Raw genomic sequence first — 20,773 nt, 5'->3', positions numbered from 1 at the left:
AAATAGCAAACTTCTTAATAACTCCAACTAAAAAACTACTGTCTAGGATTTACGTGCATCTAGCAGAATCTGATACAACGCTCTCACTCCCTACCCACAAATGGGAAAGGGATTTACTTATCAATCAAGACACTAACTTCTGGAGGCAAATTTGCTTGAATACCTTTCGAATGAATCGGAACTCCAACCTGCAGCTTTTACAATACAAAATTTTACACAGAACACACTACACAGGGCAGAGGATGTTCCAGATGGGTATCAGAGATACTGACATATGCCTAACTTGTAAGACGGATGCACCAGATAATTACCTGCATGCTTTCTGGTATTGCACACCGGTCAACGAATTCTGGCAAAGGATTTGTGAAGACTTATCGACACACCTAGGGCATCCCATCCCACCCTCCCCCTCACTCTGCCTGCTTGGGGACCTCACTGACACTAATATGGACATGAATAAATCTTGCATGCTTCTCACAGTACTAACCATTGCTAAGAAAACAATCCTTCTGAACTGGAAGTCAAAAGAGAATTTAAACATAAATCTGTTCAAAAATCTACTCTGGGATTATGTTTCCATGGAGAGGATGTCTGCCTGTAAGAAAAATCAATTGATCGATTTTGAAGACAGTTGGACTCCAATAATGATTTTTTTAACGTAATGTCGTCAGGGGTGGTGGGGCCTTGCCGTCACCGTCCCGGGTTGGGGGCTGGGGGGGCTGGGTTGTTGGGGTCCTCTGGTGTTTCTCTTGGCTGAGGGCGCGTGGTCAGTGTCTCTGGGTGGCCGCTGGCCTGGCCTGGTGGGGGCGGTGCGGGGGGTGGGGGGGTTCTGCCCCCGCGGGGTGGGTGGCGCGCTGGGGGGGGATCGGGGGGTGGGGCCTCTGGGTTCCGCCTGGGCCGCTGCGCTGGGGTGCGTGGGTTTGGGGGCGTGGGCTCTATCTGCTGGGGCCGCTGCTCCGGCTCCCGGGCGGGTGGTCGCCCGCATGCTGGGGAGCCTGGTCTGCCCGGGCCCGTTGCCTGGTGGGGACGGGTCGTTGTCTGCCGTTGGCGATTCCGGCGCGGGGCCCTCGGGCGCTGTGGGGTGGTTTGGGGGGGGCGGTGGGGGGAGCCTCTGCCTCGCCTGGGGGGGGGCCTGGGGTGGCCGGGGGGCGGGGGTCACCCCGCCTGGCTGGTCCGGCTCCCCGTTTGCCGGGGGGGTCTGGGGTTGTCCCGTCCTTGGCCGCTAGCTGGGGTCTCATCGGGCGTGGTGGGGTGGGTCTCTCCCGGTCTGCGCCTGGGGGGGGGGGGGGCGTTCCCTGCTGCTGGGCTGCCTGTGCCGCCCCTGAACACCTCGGTTGGCCGTCCCTGCCGGCTGTGCGGGGTCAGGGATGGGGACTAATCGGGGCCAGTCGGGGATCTGGCCCCGGTGCCGGGGGGGGCCCACTCCTGGCACGCCCTTATTGCTCCCCTGGGTCCAACACCACATTTCACACAACACTAGGGCCTTGAGGGGCGGTGGGGAGGTGCGCCGAGACACTGCCCCTCAATTTTTACTTACATGTTAGACACCACATGACACTAGGGCTGAGGAGGTGGGTTGAGGCAGGTGGGGCTCTGCCGTCTGCCAGCGGTGGGGTGCCCATGCCTCAACTGCTCGCCCACTTTTTGCACCTTAGTCATATACGCAGTCCATATTACATTAGGGCCTTGGGGGTGCGGGGAGGGGGATGGGGGACTCTGCCATCTGCCAGTGGTGGGGCCCTCATACCCGAACTGCACCCACTAATTTTAATGCATAGTAGACATAAACACACAACTCTCTCACACATGTACATGCACACTTCACACCAACATGGGTCAGGGAGGGGATGGGGGCTGAGGGGCCCCCCCTAACTCTCTGTCTCTGGCCCTGTGCTGGTGGGGTGGCCCGCCGGGGGGAAGACCCATCATGGGGGGGTTCGGGTGGCCCTGGCGGGTATGGGCGGCCTCCTCTCTTGGGCCGCGGGCCGGGTGGTGCTTGGCTCTGCTGCGCCGTGGTGGGGCCCTGGCGGGCGGTCCGGGGAATCTTGGGACGCTCTGGGCCCTGCTAGGCGGATTGGGGGGTTCGGTCTGGGCTGGGCGGGGTGTCTGCCGCTCCCCGGTCGCCGCGGGTCCGCTCCCGGGTGGGGGGGGGGCTCTTTGTATGGGCCCCCCTTGGATCATCCTGCAGTGTTGGGGGGGAGGCGTGCCGGGTCGCTGCGGTGGGCGGCGGCCCGTCCTCCCGGGGGACGGGCTGGGGGGGCTGGGGCTCCCCCGGTGTGTGGGGGGCCGTCCGCCGGGGGGTGGGGGGGGTGGTCCCGGTGGGTGGGGCCCTTCGGCCCTGGACCCGCCTGCCCCGGTGGGTTGGTTGCGGGTGGGGCTGGGGGGCTCGCCGCCCGTCCTCCCTCTGCGGGCCTCCCTGTGCGGGGGTTGGCGCCCCCTTAGTCCCTCGCGGGCTCCCTCTCGGGTTGGGCGGGTGGTTGTCTCTGGGATGCGTGGCTGTGGGCCCTTGTGCCGGGGGGGCAGTAGGGTGGCTTCGGTTGCCTGGTTCTCCTGCCTTCGCCTTGGGCCTGGGGGGGGGGGGGGGTGCTGCCGCCTCCCCTGACGGCATTAAATGCCAGCACATCCAATGACAAATCAGGTCACACCTACACTTGCACATGCATACAAGACTGGTTGAGCGTATGTTTTTTAGGGTATGTTATAGATTTAGGAATTGAAATATACATATATAACGGTACGATTACGTGTGTGTATGCTACATATATATAATACCGATTTGTATTAATTATTATTAGTATCACTGATGTTGTTATAATTCTTGTTGTTTGATGAGTGTTATGTTTCTTATGGTTGTTTGTATTCTGTATTCCCCTATACTTCATCTTTTTTCCATCCCGCCTACATTATTAGTGTTATTATTTCTGTATACCTTTTTTTTTTTTTTTTTTCTTTTCTCTCTCCCCCTCTCCCCATGGTGATTGATGTCTGTTATTGTTACGCTGTTGTTTTTGTACCCCCCCTGTTTTTCTCCTTTTCCACGGTACTGGTGAGTTCGGAGCGGCCACAATCTTTACTCTTGAATGTAATGTAAAATAAAGTTGTCCTCCGAAGAGGGGGGGTGGTGGTGGGCAATAAAAAAAAAAAAAAAAAAAAAAAAACAAGAGCCGTTTGTGGGGGACAACATCAAAGGCTTTCTGGAAATCTAAGTAAATCACATCATAGGCCTTTTTGTGATCAATTTCACTTGTAGCTTCCTCAAAGAACTCAAGCAGATTCGTTAAGCAGGATCTACCTCTCCTAAATCCATGTTGGCTATCCTTTATAATGTTATTTGCATCTAGGTAATCTACCATTTTCACTTGAATTATAGCTTCCATTATTTTTCCAGTAATGCTAGTTAAACTGATTGGCCTATAGTTTGCTGGATTACTTCTATCCCCTTTTTTGAATATGGGTGTTATATTAGCATGCTTCCAATCTGATGGTACCACACCCGCAGATAGTGTAGATGTCTTACCAGTTTTGTCCTTTCGCCATGTTTTAGTGTGAATTCTACGCACGTCGTTATGCATGAGGCCTTTGGTCGACCATTCTAACCGCTGTAGTCCAGGGTTCGGGGCGTGTGGGATAATGTGCTTAAATTCTTTAACTATCATTGGCTAAATGCTTTATAGCATATTTTTATACTTATTTTAAAATACATTAACACATTAACAAAAAGAGTTAAATGTAGAAATATATCCTAAATTCATGCCCGTTACCCATTCCTACCCTGCCTTTCCATGGCTTGTGCTGCCAAATGCACGCACTCGTTTTGTCGGTACAGTACTCAACTTCATAAAACACATATAAAAATGCAACCCTGTTGTCGGCGCTGTGAGTAAAAGCAAAACGAGGAAACAGATAATAAAACCATCTTTTCTGAAGATTTTTCTGCAGATTTCCTTACTATGGAAAACAGAGCTGAGATTGCAACATAACACGTTAACAAAAAGACTTTCTTCTTTAAAAATTTTTATACTTACATTTTTTATACTTAATTAAAATGGCAGTCTTAAATTAAAAGGTTTTATTTCTTGTTTAAAACATTAGTAGTAGGCTACAGCTGTTTGTCACTCCATTACAGAGGAAATCGCCTGAATTCTTACCCCTAGTGGCTTGACTCGTACACTATTGCACATCCTATAATCGCAGCACGCTTTTCTGAAGAGTCCCTTTACATCCACGAGAATAAAAACTAAAATTTAAAGCAGTTAAAATACATTTTTAAACAAAGGTTTGCCCGAGGCTATAATCTGATTATACACAATTAACTTCGGTGAAGTTTTTAACGGCATTGACCACGATAACCGATTGCAAGCACTGAGTAGTTTGAGAGGCGTTTAACTAACGTAACCTACAGTATATAGGCCTACGTAATGAAAACGTGAAAAGTCACTCTTTTATAAGGACAAAGGGAGGGAAGCTGTGCACACCTGCATGCACTTGATTGCATAATTAACTCAATGCGTACTATTTGAACGCCATCACTGTCTACTTACTCGGTCTTTCTAGTTTGCCTAGAGCTACAGCTTTTTCGACAAAACTCCCAACACTGTTAAAGTTGACTGATAATTAAGCAACATAGCCGGCTTAACGGCGTATAAGGGGGTGAAGTGGCGCAGGAAGTCGCGCCGTTTGACTCCCACGGCGTGCATGGCCGCTGGTAACATGATGCGGGTCCCCGAAGGCGAGCTGACTAGCGACATCCTTTCGTGCATGTACGGGGGCGCTGTGCTGCCGCAGTACGCCAGCATCAGGAAGTTCAGGCGGGGAATCGACGGGATCTATGTGGACACCGAGGACTGGAATGATGGGTTAAAAAGGCGTCAGATGGTGAACGAAAAGGAACGGCTCCGAGTAAGCGCAAGTATTTTGCATATGGCAGGAAATATCCTCAAACAAGCGTAAATTGCTGCTCTGGTCATACCTGTGTGTGTGTGTGTGTGTGTGTGTGTGTGTGTGTGTGTGTGTGTGTGTGTGGTTCTCACTACCCAGAATACGGCTTAAATCCCATCTAACCATGGTGACCTGTTATACTGTCGTCACCATCTTCATATCTCCACCATCTTCATGTCTCCACCCTCTCTTGCATGGCCCTGCACTCTGGTTCAGATCCGGAACCTGAACTGCATGTTCTCCTGTCTGAAGCGAATGGTGCCGTTAATGCGGCGGGACCGCAAGCCCAGCAAGGTGGACATTCTGAAGGCTGCCTCCGAGTACATCCGCCTGCTCCTGTCCGTGTTGAGTGACACTCCTCCGGAGACGATGTGTGTAGGACCCCAGGTGTGTGTGAAGACGATTTCGTCTCTCTAAGGAAATGACGTAACCCAAATGTCGCTTATTTGACGACTGGGGAGTTTTCCCTGTTTTGATTCGGGAAACTTTCGTGTACCAAGCACAAATCCATTCTATTTCACTGCAAATGCTTAAACGGTAAATCCTTTTTTTTTCCTTTCATTTTACAAATGAACGATAGAAGATCTCGTTCTTAAAGCAGCTTCAGAATTAGGAAAGCTGGTATTTGTTTTTTAGTTTATGGAAACCATAGTTGTATTGACTTAATTCTATGGTCAAGAGAAGTAATCTTTGGTTGATGACTGTGACCTTGCTTATATACCAAGGTAGTCTCTAGCTTTTTAACCTTTATTTCTTTTGCAATGATGTTGTGATCTAGTGTATGTCTCAGGTGCTGGGTGCTGTTCCGGGACCCGATCTGATGGATGGTGTGACCTTGTCAGTTCCCACTGGAGTTTCTGGGGATGATGTTGGGGATGTTGGTGGGTTACTGTTTCATCAGTGTGTGATGCCCACATACCAGTACGTCATCCAGCTGACCCCAGAACAGGCAATGGTATGGCTGCCCTTTGTCCCTCTCCTCAGGAAGTCCCTTCTCTTTCCTTTTATTTTAACTCCTAAGTGCCATTACTAACACCAGGGACATTTATTTCTTTTATGTCTGGTGACTAAATGTGTAAATGCTAGGTCAGAGATTTATAATTGGTGGGAATCTGTAATCATGCGATTCATGTTGGTTCTTTGCCAGTGGTTTGCTTGTGATATATAATCTGTCACTTTGGGCAAAAGTGACTGCAAAAAAAATGTAAGAATGGTAGAGAAATGGGAAAATACTGTCCTATTCCTAATTGTTCTTAATGTGCCCCAAATGTAACCTGCTGTCTGTTTCTGCAGATGTTCCAGTCCTGTTAGGGATGAAACATGCAGGTGTTCAACCCGGAGACAAAATGAGCACTTTCAGGTTTGCTTCATTTCAGACCATGACCAAATGTGGTAATGGAACGGCAATACCCACTCAGCCGACGTTTGTTTATGAAAGATCTTTGTAAATGCAGATGCTCAATTGTGGAAATGTTTGTGTTTTATACAGGGGTGTTGAAGATTACTTTTTTTTTTTCTTTTGTGAAGACTTCCATGGATGAATGTATGTACACATTACATGTTGTGTGCAAGATACTTCTGGTACAACAGCCCCTTGAAATAAAAACTGAAAGCATTGTACATTGTTTTTCCCATGCTTTCAATTGACGTGATGCTGCTGTTTAACCACATGATGTAACCAGGCTTAATTTTTAAAAGGTTCACTGGCGAGTTCTGGGGTGTAACTTGCTTCTGTGTACTACAGGTTCTTGTCCTCCACCAGAATATTTCCCGCTGATTTATTTTTCTTTGAACAGAAGAGAGTATTTCATTGGTCTGGTATATAGAATATGTACACTAATAAATACTGTAGTGATCACTGGGAAGTTCAGTATTCCAGTGCAGTGGAGGTAAACTGCTAAGTCTATGCTCTTGGTACTTGGCAAATTTAAAATGACCGCTTAAAAACGCTCGTCGATGACTTGAGATTCTGAGTTTAAACGTAAGGATTATACCCAAGCATCGTCCAGCAGAGGGCGACAAAGCTCCATCCAGCTGGGATACAGCGGTGATATTGGCGGCGTAGAGTTGCCAAAGGACGGCTGTGAACAATGCCTTCGCGGGGACGCGCCTAAACGAGCGTGCCTTTCCCTGGATCGAAACGGACCGGCTGCTCTTTACAGTAAAGGATCACGCTGTGAGTATCGCGCTGGGGGGGGGGGGGGGTCTTTTAGCGTCACGGTCTTTTGGGTCGGGTGCAAACGGACCGGACCGAGGCCGCCGCGTCCGCAGGCGTGGCGATGGGCTAGTCCAGGTTACGTCTGAGGATGGAGAAGTGCGGGGGGGGGGGCTCGGTGGGCGGCAGCTGAATGCTTCAGCGCCCGAGCGGGATCAAGTAGACCCGGAGCTGCTGGTGGAGGTTCGCGTCGCTTTACCGGAGTACCGGAGAATGCTCTGAGGTAGGATCGGGAATGGGTAGCGGCGTTCCGCGCACCTGCACCGGTAGACCACCCCCCGTTCTCCGTCGCGTAATTATACAAACGCGTCCATCCCGCAGGTCTGTGCACGTAGGTCTGTCCGCAAATCCGCGCGAGCGTACGAAGCAGATTGTGCGGATTACAGGCATTATGGTATTTATGCAATTCATTTTAATCCTCACGGAGGGACGTGAACGACCTTCGGAGAGCACCTCTCTACCCACACGCCGGCGGAGAAACTGGCGCTGGGAGTTGGAGGGCCTGGCTTAACATCCGATCGCCTTATTGACGTTTCGGGGCTGGATCCGCTCGGCTGTATCGCCGTCTGTCTGTCTGCGGCTCATTTTAGTCTAGAAGGACCAGACTTCGCTCCGGCCTCTGCTTATGTCCAGGGGCTCACACTTCAGAAACGTGTTGAGTGTTGTTATGTTTTATAGTCCCCTCAGTTCTGTATGTTAATTATAGGGCTGGTGGAGAAAATGGGGTATCACGATCCACCGTACATTTTTACCCTCATGTCAGTACTGGCGGTCCTGTTTCCCAGGCCGAGCCCTTTGTTCTTGCGCGTAGTCGCGGTATTATAACCGCCCTGACTCTGCTTCGTTCATAATAGGGAAAGGCTGCCATGAGGGCTGCCGTATGTCCTGGAGCCTCGAATCCGGCGGTTTGGTGCTGATGCTGCAGGGGCTCTCCCCTGGTTGCTAGGCAGCCCAGCCGAGCAACACAGATGGAGAGATGTCGTCACGAGAAGTAGGGAAAACAGACCCCGAAATGCGATACAGCCAGTAGCCCAATAATATTTTTACTGTGCTGATTATTTTCTTTTGTCCTGGAAGACATTGATTGTTTTAGTGTTAAATTATTTTATGTTTGTACATTTAGATTTGACAGCTATTAAGGATGCGTAAAGGCTAGATGTTTGATTATTCCCTGTCATTTTAATCGTTCAGTGACCCCCCCCCCCCACCTCCCTGTCCTGTGTCTAGAAAGGACGTTCATTCTCTTGTTCTGTGGGTGATGGGTGGGTGTTCTGACATCTCGGCTCTGTTTCCTCATTGGCTGGCTAGGTCCTGTTTCTGATGCAACGTAAGACTGTGTCCTTGGTCACAGTCGGACGTGCAGCATGTGGATCTGGGTAAATTCAGCCATGTTCACAAAAGGGGTGGCTGTTTTGGGATGCATCCATAACTCTAATCTCCAGAATGGTTCCCTCTGCCTTAATACCATAATCCTGTCGATATTTTGGATAGTGTCTTATTCAAGATGTATTAAACAGTAATTTCTGATCCCAGTTGTTACCCTCCTCTAAACTGGACATTGAATGGACAATATTTCTGGTCCTTAAGTCATAATGTTAATTTTTTTTCTAAGCAGAGGTCATTTTTGATACTTGATATACTTGGATTACATGCAAATCTTGTAACAAGACTTCATTCAGATGTAAGATATCCACATCAAAGGATGTGACAAGCGAGAAAATCATTTAATTGGTGTAACAAAGAGGGGGGGGGGGGGTTAGCCCACACCCCAGTCTTTGGGCCAACAGCTTAATGAGCTCAACCTCTCCAGCTGGAAAACCTCTCCAGCAGGCACATCAGAACAGACCCAAAGTGCTGGTGATGGAAGTAAAGCTATGGTGCTGTGCGGAGTAGAGCAGCCGGATCGAATGGCATCAGTACATATCCCACTCTGAGGCATTCTGGGAAAACATCTGCTGGTTATTCAGTCGGGGGGGGGGGGGTGTATTAACTGAGTTTCCTGCTGCGGTTTTGTAGTGTGTAATGTGACCTACGAGATGGGTATGTGTCCTGAGACTGACTTGGATTACCACTTTGTGCTGTATCTCCCTACATTGCGCTAAAACTCTTTAAATACAGCTATCTAATGTGACTGTCTTTTTGTGTACACACACTATCAACACAGATTTCAGAATTTCTCACTTCATAAGTACCATTCAGTGAGAGATATAGTTTTCCTAGTTTTATAAGATTTAATAAAACCTGAAAATGAGAATTTTCTAATTGGGAAAGCTACTTCTGACTTTAAATAAGGCTTTGAAAGAAGGTGTGTCCTGAAACACACTGTTCCCTTGGCCATTAGAAAATGTGGCCAATGAAATGTGTTTATCTGGCTCAATAACAGAGATGGTTAATCCTTCACCAGGTTACTTCACTTGATTAACATGAGGCCCTTAACACAGGTGTAAGTTTATACAGACCCTCTGTCATGTTTTAAACACCCCCCCCCCAAAGTGCATTTATATATTTTTGATTCAGGTAAGCAGACCTTTTCCAATAAGGACTGACTCTTCAGTTTCCTGTCTCCTGCCATCTGGCTTGGAGAACAAGCCTGTAATACGAAGTGCTCTTTTGCTGATGCACTGAAAGTCTGCTTTTACACAAGCGGCATGAAGCTGCACTGCCACTCACTCTGGCCTTCCTGTCTTCCTCTACTTTCCGCCCTGCATTAGTGTCTAAGTGACTGAGATGACTCACTCTCGCAGATGGAGCGCTTCCTCACGAGTCAGTCGATAAAACCACTGACTCGGGGTATTAAAGTCCGCTAACCAGGGTGAGCTGCAATACCACTTCCATTAGGGTGGAGATTCTGGGTCGGCAGCTGGTTCTGGGCTCAGGGGAACCCTGCATCTTCCACAAGGCTGGTTTCAATTTCAGAGCTTCCTCCCCTGCTGCTCCTTCTGGTGGGGGTGCTTCAGGCATTGTCCCCCTCCCAGGTGGCACCAGTATCCCAGCCCCATCAGCCCCCCCAAGGCCTGTTTCACTGGCTCAGCTGGCAGAAGGAGGGTACTGTTGGTGGTTGGTGGAGACTCCTTGACACTGTGGTGTCCTATGAGTCTGTGCTGCAGGTTGTATTTTCCATTTTCCGCTTGTTGTTCGAGGCTAAGAGGGAGGTTTGTATGAATATTGCAGCTGGTTGTCAGCAGTGGCCGTGTGTGGAGTATACAGCCCACACACAGTTTGCAAGGGGGGGGTCCAGGGTGTGCCTCCCACTGAGGCCTTATCTGCGCCCTGCAGATGCCGGGAGCCCTGCCGTGTCCCCGCTGCCGCGTTTTGGCGTCATGTCTGACCCCCCCCCCCCCCCGGGGGCCCGCTTCTCTCTCACTCTCTCACACCTCCCGCGTCTCCGATAGTAACGGGACTGGTGGGCGTTTTGGATGGAGTCCTGGTCTGCCTCTCTGCCTGCCTGGAGACGAGAGCAGCGGGCTTTCAGCTTTTGGACGGTCTGGGTGTAAGATAATCTGACATAAATACCGCGTGAAGCAGAAGCCGGGCTGGACGTGGACAGAACTGCCCATGAAGGATGTAGGTATAGGAGAAGAACCTCTCTCCTTTATTTCTTTTCTCTCACTTCCTGTCCTCCTCTCTCTCTCTCTCTCTTTCATCAGTTATCCAACCTCCATTGTCCTCTTGAGAGAAAATGAGCACTTGTCATACCCCCAAAGGGACTCCGGTCCAACGTAGCCCCAGCGACGGCGAGGGGGGGCACATCTCTGGTTCAGAGTCCCCACAGCACCCCGACGCCCCCTCCACACCCCTCGGCGAAGCCGAGCGCAAGCGACTGGTGTCCAGCATCCTGCAGAGCCCGGTGCGTCCTGGGTGGGGGGGCACTGACTCTCCACCTTCTCTTCCCTCCCCCCTCGTCAGGTTCCCAAAGATGTGATTATCTGTACCATTCAGGTTTAATCTACTCTGAATCACCACTTGACAGCTGCGAGTGCAGAGTGGGAGGGAGGGGGGACTCGCAGATGGGGGGGGGGGGGAGATTCAGCATGAGCGAGGAGGGGCTCTGAGAGTGTCGGCCGGGGCTCCAGCGTGGGCGGTGCGTGGGAGGCATGCTGGCATCTCACCACCTCGCTCACCTGCCCCTTTCCACGCTGCTGTCAGTCTTTCAGGGAGGATCTGGATGTCTTGATCCAGGAACAGGTCAAACGGGGCAGCAGCTCCTCCAGCCTTTGGGCTCTGAAGCAGATCGCTGAATTCATGGCTTCCCAGGGATCTCCGGCAACCTTACCGGTGTCTGCTTCCTGTATGTACATACACACGGTTCTCCTGAATGTACTGTCAAGCACGCATACACACGGTTCTCCTGAATGTACTGTCAAGCACGCATACACATGGTTCTCCTGAATGTACTGTCAAGCACGCATACACACGGTTCTCCTGAATGTACTGTCAAGCACGCATACACACGGTTCTCCTGAATGTACCATCAGATCCACACGCATGGTATTCCTAAATGTACCGCTCACACTGACACACGCCCACACATCTGACACGCAGCTTCTGGGTATCTCTCACTGTAACATGCTGTCCTCCTCCTCTGCCTACCATAGCCATGGCGCTGGTTACACCCATCAATGACCTGACAAGCTGGGAGCCCCCTTCCCTGGCCAAGGGGGAGAGGTTGATGCGCTGTAAGCTGGCCAGTGTGTACCGTCTCCTGGACCTGTACGGGTGGGCACAACTCAGCCATACCCAGCTCACAGTGAGTCTGTGTGTGTCTGATCGTCCCTCTGTGCGTCTCTGATTGTCCCCCTGTCCTCTGTGCGTCTCTGATTGTCCCCCTGTCCTCTGTGCGTCTCTGATTGTCCCCCTGTCCTCTGTGCATCTCTGATTGTCCCCCTGTCCTCTCTGTGCGTCTGATTGTCCCCCTGTCCTCTCTGTGCGTCTCTGATTGTCCCCCTGTTTTCTCTGTGCGTCTCTGATTGTCCCCCTGTCCTCTCTGTGCGTCTCTGATTGTCCCCCTGTCCTCTGTGCGTCTCTGATTGTCCCCCTGTCCTCTGTGCGTCTCTGATTGTCCCCCTGTCCTCTCTGTGCGTCTCTGATTGTCCCCCTGTCCTCTCTGTGCGTCTCTGATTGTCCCCCTGTCCTCTCTGTGCGTCTCTGATTGTCCCCCTGTCCTCTCTGTGCGTCTCTGATTGTCCCCCTGTCCTCTCTGTGCGTCTCTGATTGTCCCCCTGTCCTCTCTGTGCGTCTCTGATTGTCCCCCTGTCCTCTCTGTGCGTCTCTGATTGTCCTCTCTGTGCGTCTCTGATTGTCCTCTCTGTGCGTCTCTGATTGTCCTCTCTGTGCGTCTCTGATTGTCCCCTCAGTGTATCTCTGATTGTCCCCCCAGTGTATCTCTGATTGTCCCCCCAGTGTATCTCTGTTTGTCCCCCTGTCCTCTCAGTGTATCTCTGATTGTCCCCTCAGTGTATCTCTGATCGCCCCCGTCCTCTCTGTGTATCTGTACCCTGTTCTCTCTCTCTGATTGTCTCCCTGTCCTCTTTGTGTGTCTCTGATCATCCCTCACCCTCTCTACATGTATCTGATTATCCCTGTCTTATCAGCTCATCTCCCTTTCCTCTTTGTCTCTCTGCCCTCTCTATGTCTTCCCGATTATTCCTCTGTGTATGATCTTGATAATCTGTCTCCTTCCAGCTCCGTGTCAGTAAGGAACAGGACCACTTCCTGGTGCTACCTGATGGCCTGGCGTATTCAGAGGCGACTGCAGCCAATCTGGTCAGTATGGTGTGTCTGTGTGTTCACCGGGCATTTAGTGCAAACTCGTCCTTAGTCGTGACCCCCAGTGCAGCTCAGTGGTTCACTGGTGTCCTTTGCCATAGGCCAAAGTGAACATCCTTGGCGAGGTGGTGGAGAGAGGCTGCACCACACTGGGCGTTGACTCGCGCACGTTCAGCCTGCACTCCGCCATCTACTCAGCGCGGCCGGACACACGCTGCCTGCTTCACCTCCACACACCCGCCACAGCCGCGGTGAGCGATCTGCCTGTGTTGTAGCATGAGCATGGTTACAGGGTGTGTTACTCTGTACATTTTCACATTCAGTGCTTCCAGAGTGGTACGAGTGCAGCACTAAGGTCAGAGATATACACACAGTCATACACTGTGGGTAATTTAGAGACAAGACACAGGGAGGACATGCAAACTGCACATGCACAGCAGGCAGGATTCGAACCCTCAGTCCTGGAGGTGTGAGCCAGCAGTGCTGGATTGAGGGATAGTGAAAGGATAATGAAAGTAGAACAGAATGAATCACCTAGGAATGTGGTGGGATTTTACCCCAAAGCTCATCATCGTTTCTGTTCAGATCAGTGTCCTCAGCTCTACTGTCTGCGCTCCCTGCAACTGAGCATGCTCCCCCCCAGGTGTCGGCCATGAAGTGTGGTTTGCTGCCGTTATCCCACGAGGCCCTGCTGGTGGGCGAAGTTGCCTACTATGACTACAACGGTGCCATGGAGGACAGGGAAGACCGGGTGGAGCTTCAGAAGAGCCTGGGGCCCACCTGCAAGGTGAAGGCACCAACAAACAGATGCCTACAAGGGGAGCAGGGACCATGGCGACCAAGCTAGTGTGACATGTGCTTCCCCCCCCCCCCCCCCCCAGGTTCTGGTGCTGAGGAACCACGGCATCGTCGCCCTAGGGGAGTCTGTGGAAGAGGCTTTCTATGCTGTGTATCACATCCAGGCTGCCTGTCAGATTCAGGTGAGCCATTCTCCCAGGGGCTGTTGCATCACATGCTTCTGCCATTTGAAATGTGTTCTGTAATGCCTCATTTCAACTGCAGGTGTCAGCATTGTGCAGCGCTGGCGGGGAGCAGAATCTGATTATGCTGGACCGGACAACGCACAAACCCAGTGCAGCTGGAACAGTGGGCTGGGCCGGATCTACGTTCGGGCCACTCCACAAAAGCCGACTCGGCGAGCACGAGTTTGAGGCTGTCATGAGGACCCTAGACAACCTGGTGAGAGCTTTCGCTGGGTTTAGGAGGAATTGGATTGAGCTGCACCTACAGTGTGGCTTTGAAAGGCTGCTATGAGTCAGTCCCTAATGAGCCAGTCAGGAAGCGATGTTCATGTACATGTGGACCACACAAGACAAATGGATTAATCACCACCCGCCCATCCATCTTCACACCATCTCCTCAGTCACTCAATCGCACCCCCACCCTCTCCCCGCCTCTAGTTTCATAATGTGAGCGGATCCACGGAAAGGAGGCCATTCAGCCTCTAATCGTGCAGTATCGCGTGTCTGCAGTGGAGGATGATGTCAGTAAGCCGCTTGCCATACATGGAGTTGTCAAGGGTCTCCAGCGAAAGGCGGCAACGTCAAACTGCAACCTTTCATAGAGACCGGATCTTTCTGCAGACCGGGAGTTAGCATTTTTCACGTAAACATTTCAGGCGTATGAATGCTGAGGGTTATTCCTGCAGATTTACATTCCCCATCTGCACATGGTCCACAGCACACTGACTCCAGCCCCCCTCCCCCGGCCGCCCCCCTCCTAGGGTTACCGCACAGGCTATGCATACCGCTTCCCAGTGCTGCTGGAGCGAGCCAAGACCCGCAGGGAGGTAGAGGTTCCGGCCACGGTGACGTCGTTCAGCTTCCAGGAGGAGGGGGAGCGAGCAGGACCCCGGCAGCAGGCCTATGCCCAGAAGCAGCAGCAGGAGAGGACGCGCTGGCTGAACACCCCCAACACCTACCAGCGAGTGAGCCAGGACCAGGCCAGCCCGGGACACCAGCGCACCACTGTGAGTGACCCCCGGGGCCCCATTAGCACTCAAGGGGTGTGGGGAGATGGAGAGCGACAGCGGCTCATTTATCGCCTGTGCTGAAAGTGATAAGTCATGCCAGTGGGTCGCCGCCTCCTCTCCTCTCTCTGACTCTCCGCAATGCAGGGAAATCCCATCTCCCAGTGTCTAATCACTCCCTTGGCCTCCTCTGCCCTCTAGTGGCTAAATCCTGACCTGTGCAGTCCATTGTTTCATAAGCTTCACTTCAGGCACTAGCAGGATATTTCCTGCGGATGCACAGAGCCCTGTGTCAACCAGCTGGGATGCCTTCAGCCCCCGGGGCTGCCTGGCCGTGCCGTGCTATGCTCAGAATTGCAATGCCTGCTTTAGTCTTGCTTCCCCCCCCCCCCCCAGTGGCTGAAGACGGAGGAGGCCACGCAAGGCAGTGGGACGGCCATTAAGATCGAGAATCCAAATCAGTTCGTCCCGATGTTCACCAACCCGCAGGAGGTGCTGGAGACCAGGAACAAGGTGGGCTGGGCTGAGACCTGCTCCACAGCAGGCTTTCATGGGTTTTACAGACCCTGCCTTTGGGGAGCGTGGAGCTGAACTTCTGATGAAAGCAGAGAGCTTGGAGCCGTAAGTGTCGTTGGCTTAATGAAGACTGGTATCCTGTTCCAGATCCGTGAGCAGAACCGCCAAGACATGAAGACGGCTGGACCTCAGTCGCAGCTGCTGGCCGGCGTCATAACCGAGAAGAGTCCACCGGTATGTCATAAGCTCACCCAGCTGGGAGGTGTGCATTCTGCCAGCAGGCACCAGAAAGCCCAACAGCACCCACTAGTGGCCAGAGTCACACAATACATGGAATGTATAATCAGGTGAAGAGTGAAATAAAGCACAAGACAGCAATATTCCCTGCTGTTGTTCCATCAAGTAAATGGGCAGGTGAAATAACAGAAGTAGGCAAAAACTGTTACCATTATATACGAGTACCTGAGTACTCACCACTCTATATGAGTACCTGTCTCTCTCTGGTGGCGCAGGAGGTAGTGTTATCGTTTGGCAACTGGAAAGTTGCAGGTTCGAGCCCTGGTTCCTCCTGACCCCATCAAAGTGTCCTTGAGCAAGACACTGAACCCCAAATTGCTCCCGGCATGTGGATGTGTGTGTGAATGGGTGAATGTGAGGCATAAATTGTAAAGCGCTTTGAGTACTCGTAAGAGTAGAAAAGCGCTATATAAATGCAGTCCATTTACCATTTACTCCCCCAGTTGACAGAAACGGAACTGACAGCTGGGCAGAATGGCCTAGAGGGGGAGCCACCGAAGACACTGAGTTCCCTGGAGCCTGAGCCCCCAAACCCCTTTAACGAGCTCACCGATAAAGAGCTGGAGGAGTACAAGCAGGAGGTTGAGAGGAAGCAACAATCCGGCGTGGAGGACGGTACGTTAACCGAACCCAGAACCCTGTCATGTTCACACTGATGAAAGACAGTGTTTTACTGTCCATGTCTGCCTGCTAGCAAAAGTCTGTCATTTTTACTGACCCATCATGTACTATCCAGTGTGAGCAAGATGGTTAGGCCAACAAATGTCCCATAGTATAACTACACACTGACATGCTGCATTAGGGCCTCAGTAAAACACTACTCACACGGATCTGGAGTCCCATTGTGCCTTAAAGGGGAATTCCAGCTACATTCTGTAGTTTCGTATTCCTGGTGTTTGCTATTGGACACCTTTAAACCAACCATTATCATATGTTCCTCAGTTCACTCCAAGTAACCATTTCCTGAGACACTGAGGATTAGTGATGGTAAAGGTAGAACGGGGGCATTAATTCACAGTGAATATCACATATCAAATATCTGAATAGAAGCATCTCCTGCTGATGTCGAGGAATAGCGTTTTTTTTTTCGAGAAACAGCTGGGTGTGTAATCCAATTTCCTCCAGGTTTGTAGGGCTAGTGTGACTTTCTTTGAAGGAATTCCCTTTTAAGTACATGCAGCATGAGGAGCCCAAGGGTGTTTAATTCAAATCTGTTCTGAATTTGATTAGAGTAAAACTAACCCCCACCTGCCTCTAATACATCCGTCCATTTACTGAAACTGCTTGTCCTGTTCAGTGTTGGGGGGGGGGGGGTCTGCAGCCTATCCCAGAGGCTGTGGATGCAAGGTAGGGGACAACCCAAGATAAGGCACACTCTCACTCACACACACTGCATGTTTGTGGACTGTGGGGGGGGGGGACTGGTGTACCTGGAGGAAACCCCACGACGACACAGGCAGATCATGCAAACTCCACACATATGGAGCCGTGATGGTCCTGGAGGTGTGAGGCGACAGTACTAAGCACTGCCCCGCCGTGCCACCCCCCACCCTTAATCATCACTTACAAAGTCTAAACATTATTCCTTTCACTTTCCACTTGCACCCCCTCACTTTCCTACCCAGCTCCATGCACATGGGGATTTTATATGTATCTCTCTCCTTGACTCTGTGTCAGGTGGGGAGGAGCTGGTGAATGAGAAGGGGACCCCCCCTGCCTCCTCCCCAGAAAAGTGCCCCTCCCCCACTAACCCTCCTTTGTCAGGTGAGACCCAGCATGCAAAAAGGCTGTTGCATCACCTGTTGGGTCAGCATCACTGTTCTGCTGTGTTTGGCCGTTTTCCGCTCACTCTCAGGCTTAGGAGATCAGGCAACAGAGGATCCCTACAGAGGAACTGCATGCATGCAAAGAAAGGAAATGTAGCTGGACTGTAAGATGTCTGCAAGAAAGAGCAAAAATCATTCTATCAAGTCTGTGCATTTGAGGCTCCTTGTATCTCATAGTGGCTCATAGTGAAAGCATGCAGATAATTGGCTTATTGCTTATATAGTCATACTGTTATTGGTGTATACCCAGTCTTTTGGAAATTAGCATTTTTAATATTATGCAAATATGAGGCACACAGCAAACCAAATGGATACAGATCCATTTTAACAATCATACATTAAGCCAGTGGTGCCCAAACTTTCTCTGCAGGGCCCCCCTTTTCTAGATAGGAACATTATTGAGCCCCCCTCCGCATTCAAACTTTATTTGAAATACAACTCCCTTTTCTAATTGAGCGAAACAAATGCAATTACAAAATACAAATGGTGCAATTTCACCACTGTGGGAGAAAAAAGAGCAATCAATTAAAAATAAAAGTCCAGCATAAGTTTGAAATTATGCAAATGCAGATTTAACATTCCTGTTAATATTCATCGGCGTACACAAATTAAAGTTTGTCTTACGATTACCGCATTTTGTTTTTAATGATAACCGCAGGTTTCAGCCTATACCAAAGCACAAAACAATACTAAATCATAACCATTAATTGATAGTCTCCCTGCACTTCATGTAGAAAATTTTAAACCTCATTTTTCATGATATGGTTAGATTTTATTGTCCGGCGCTGCAAAACGTCGTCACGCGTCACCATGTCACATAGTACGAAAACCTTGCAAGAGCAAGACGACTTGACAGATCGTACAGCACCTCTCAGCCGGCTGAACAAACTGGAACCGCCTCCGTGACGACACAACTTTGCCCTTATTGGCTGAAGAACGTGACGTTTGTATCCCAGGAAGTTCCGATGCGTTATCTGCTATTTCTCCCGAAAATCACGTAAAGCAGTGAGAATTGGTTTTCAGTTAATTTACCTGGTAAAATAAAGTTTAAATAAATTACATAAATGCTCTAATAGTACACGTAAGTTAGTGGTTTATATATTATCTACTGTAATGTTGCGTGGCTTTATTTGTTTAATCGTCCAGTCTGTGAAGAGATTTTTTTGCCCCTGAGGCTATCCCATTGGTGCCCCCCCTCCCCCCCGCAATACCTCTGCGCCCCCCTAGGGGGGCGCTCCCCCAGTCTGGGAACCACTGCATTAAGCCATCAGGAGATGTGAAAGCCGTATTTCACAGTCAAATGGCAGTTTAAGAGGGAAAATGCTCATTAGGCATTAAGACTACTCTTAAAATGGTCAGCATGTGAATTTTTGTCTTTTTACATCTCATATTGATCTTTTTCTGGATCACTGTTCTGTGTCTCACTAACTGCCAGGTCCATGCTGTCGGTGTTGGCATAACCAGCTGTTCACCTGTCTCCACAGCTGTATACCTCTCTTCTGTCTGTCTGTTTCTGTGTGTCCTGATATACTGACAGGTAGAAAAGCCCCCTGGTTCTCATTAGTCTTGTGTCACTAGTGAGAAACCATTGACTGTTCAGAACCTTTTAATGAGAACTGCAGACTAAGACACTGAGTGGATGGTAAGGGGCTCGTATGCAAGGAGATTTTGTTAATTTCTTTTGCATCACACGCTACCAGATGAGGTGAACCTGAATAAAACCACGGAGCCATCTAAGACCCCGCTGGAGAATGGCAAGGAGGAGGACCAGAGGCAGGAGGAACTGGAGAAGAGCATGAAGGCTCTGTCCACCAACGAGACATCGCCCGCCCCACCCACAGCACCCCCAGCCGCGCCTCCCTCCAAGCCCACTGGCCCCACCCCAGAGGGCTCCCCCTCCAAATCCCCTTCCAAGAAGAAAAAGAAATTCAAGGCACCATCCTTCCTTAAGAAGAGCAAGAAGCAGAAGGATAAGTCAGAAGCCTGAGAAGTTACTAGGATGTACTTACTGAGTACTCAGAGTACTCAGTCATGCATATGCTGACAGCTGTCTATGTATTTACTCAAAGACACAGTTGGTCTTACACTTCCGCTCTCTACGCTCATCTGTCACTCACATTTTGATCTGTTCTGCTGTTCGTTTTTGTGACAAAGCTGCAATTTCACTACAATCTCTAAAATCACAATACCTGAAGATTTACAACAATGCAAATTATGCATCAGTACATACAAGCAATTAACAGCACATACGTATAGTGCGTATGTAAAATAACCTATGTAAAAAAAAAAAAAAAAAAAATTTAAATACGTTGTTTTCATGTACTACTTTTGCTACGTGAATATCGGCTATTGAACGGATGTAAATATTGAACGTGTTTGCAGGTGTGAACCTGTTTTCTGTTAACAATTTGATAATTTTGCTCAGTTTTCCACTTTGAAGCACTCGTGTGATAAAAACATCAGGGAATAGCAAATAAATGAGTAAATGACTTACACTGTCACACGTTAAAAACATGGTATAAAATGTACCTGAAAAGCTTTTTTGTTAGCTTGTGGATGCAGTTATAACAGAGATGCGTAGGGCACTATACATTCCTATTGTCATGTTTTCCTTTTAAATATATCCATACTCTTAAAATTCTTTGCCGCTATAATTCTTAGGCCTAATGTTATGCTTAATTATGTTATCTATTTATATTCATTGTTTTTAATTGAATTTTATTTAATTTTAGATGCGAGTGTAAAAATGTTACCAATGTATCTCATTAAAAACCGCTTCACTTTCAGCAATTTTAAAAATATCTTTGTCTTTTGAATTCAGGAACTAGCATTCTTGTTCAGGATACTGGGCATAGTATGATATCACAGTGGGTCAGTATAGCCCAGGGGTCTCCAACTCCGGTCCTGGAGAGCTACTATCCAGTAGGTTTTCTATCCCACTTGCCTTCTGATGAGCCACACCTGCTCCTGGTATTTACCTGAGACAAATAAAATGAACACTACTCCACTAACTAGTAAAAACTACATGTTGTACTACATTTTTTACTGAAATAGCCCAGTTAGCTAGTAGCTAAAATTCTTAAGTTCAACCCTTGGTTATACTAAATCTTACAAAATACTATGGCTTTGTAGAAAAACAAATGACGACTCAAGTTTAATTTTGAAGCATAACCCCATTTATTCATA

General features: G+C 49.6%; 2 protein-coding genes across 7 annotated transcripts; both read left to right on the top strand.

Annotated features, from left to right (window-relative positions):
* Positions 1–4,431: 4,431 nt before the first annotated feature.
* Positions 4,432–6,558, top strand: figla (folliculogenesis specific bHLH transcription factor). Of its 3 annotated transcripts, XM_023812385.2 has the most exons (5): positions 4,433–4,899; positions 5,155–5,325; positions 5,717–5,893; positions 6,232–6,298; positions 6,428–6,558. In XM_023812385.2, exons 1-4 carry the CDS (start codon positions 4,696–4,698, stop codon positions 6,247–6,249), a joined length of 570 nt encoding a protein of 189 aa, XP_023668153.1. In that variant the 5' UTR covers positions 4,433–4,695; the 3' UTR covers positions 6,250–6,298; positions 6,428–6,558. The 3 variants fall into 3 exon arrangements, with proteins under 3 accessions (XP_023668154.1, XP_023668153.1, XP_023668152.1); XM_023812386.2 differs by having other exon boundaries at positions 4,432–4,899; positions 5,191–5,325; positions 6,232–6,558; XM_023812384.2 differs by having other exon boundaries at positions 4,434–4,899; positions 6,232–6,558.
* A 109-nt stretch (positions 6,559–6,667) lies between these two features.
* On the top strand, positions 6,668–20,373 carry add2 (adducin 2 (beta)). Of its 4 annotated transcripts, none has more exons than XM_072708962.1 (15): positions 6,668–7,114; positions 10,801–11,000; positions 11,300–11,441; positions 11,749–11,900; positions 12,836–12,916; positions 13,021–13,170; positions 13,563–13,706; positions 13,801–13,899; positions 13,982–14,158; positions 14,703–14,948; positions 15,345–15,461; positions 15,612–15,698; positions 16,205–16,376; positions 17,439–17,525; positions 19,288–20,373. In XM_072708962.1, the coding sequence occupies exons 2-15, from the start codon at positions 10,833–10,835 to the stop codon at positions 19,572–19,574; spliced, it is 2,109 nt and encodes a 702-aa protein (XP_072565063.1). In that variant the 5' UTR covers positions 6,668–7,114; positions 10,801–10,832; the 3' UTR covers positions 19,575–20,373. The 4 variants fall into 4 exon arrangements, with proteins under 4 accessions (XP_072565063.1, XP_072565062.1, XP_023668150.2 ...); XM_072708961.1 differs by lacking the exon at positions 6,668–7,114 and adding an exon at positions 7,170–7,376; XM_072708963.1 differs by lacking the exon at positions 6,668–7,114 and adding an exon at positions 8,415–10,643.
* Positions 20,374–20,773: the final 400 nt, after the last annotated feature.

The sequence above is a fragment of the Paramormyrops kingsleyae genome, chromosome 2 (assembly GCF_048594095.1).
Source record: "Paramormyrops kingsleyae isolate MSU_618 chromosome 2, PKINGS_0.4, whole genome shotgun sequence".
Taxonomy (NCBI): Eukaryota; Metazoa; Chordata; class Actinopteri; order Osteoglossiformes; family Mormyridae; genus Paramormyrops; species Paramormyrops kingsleyae.
This window is presented reverse-complemented; position numbering and strand designations above follow the sequence as displayed.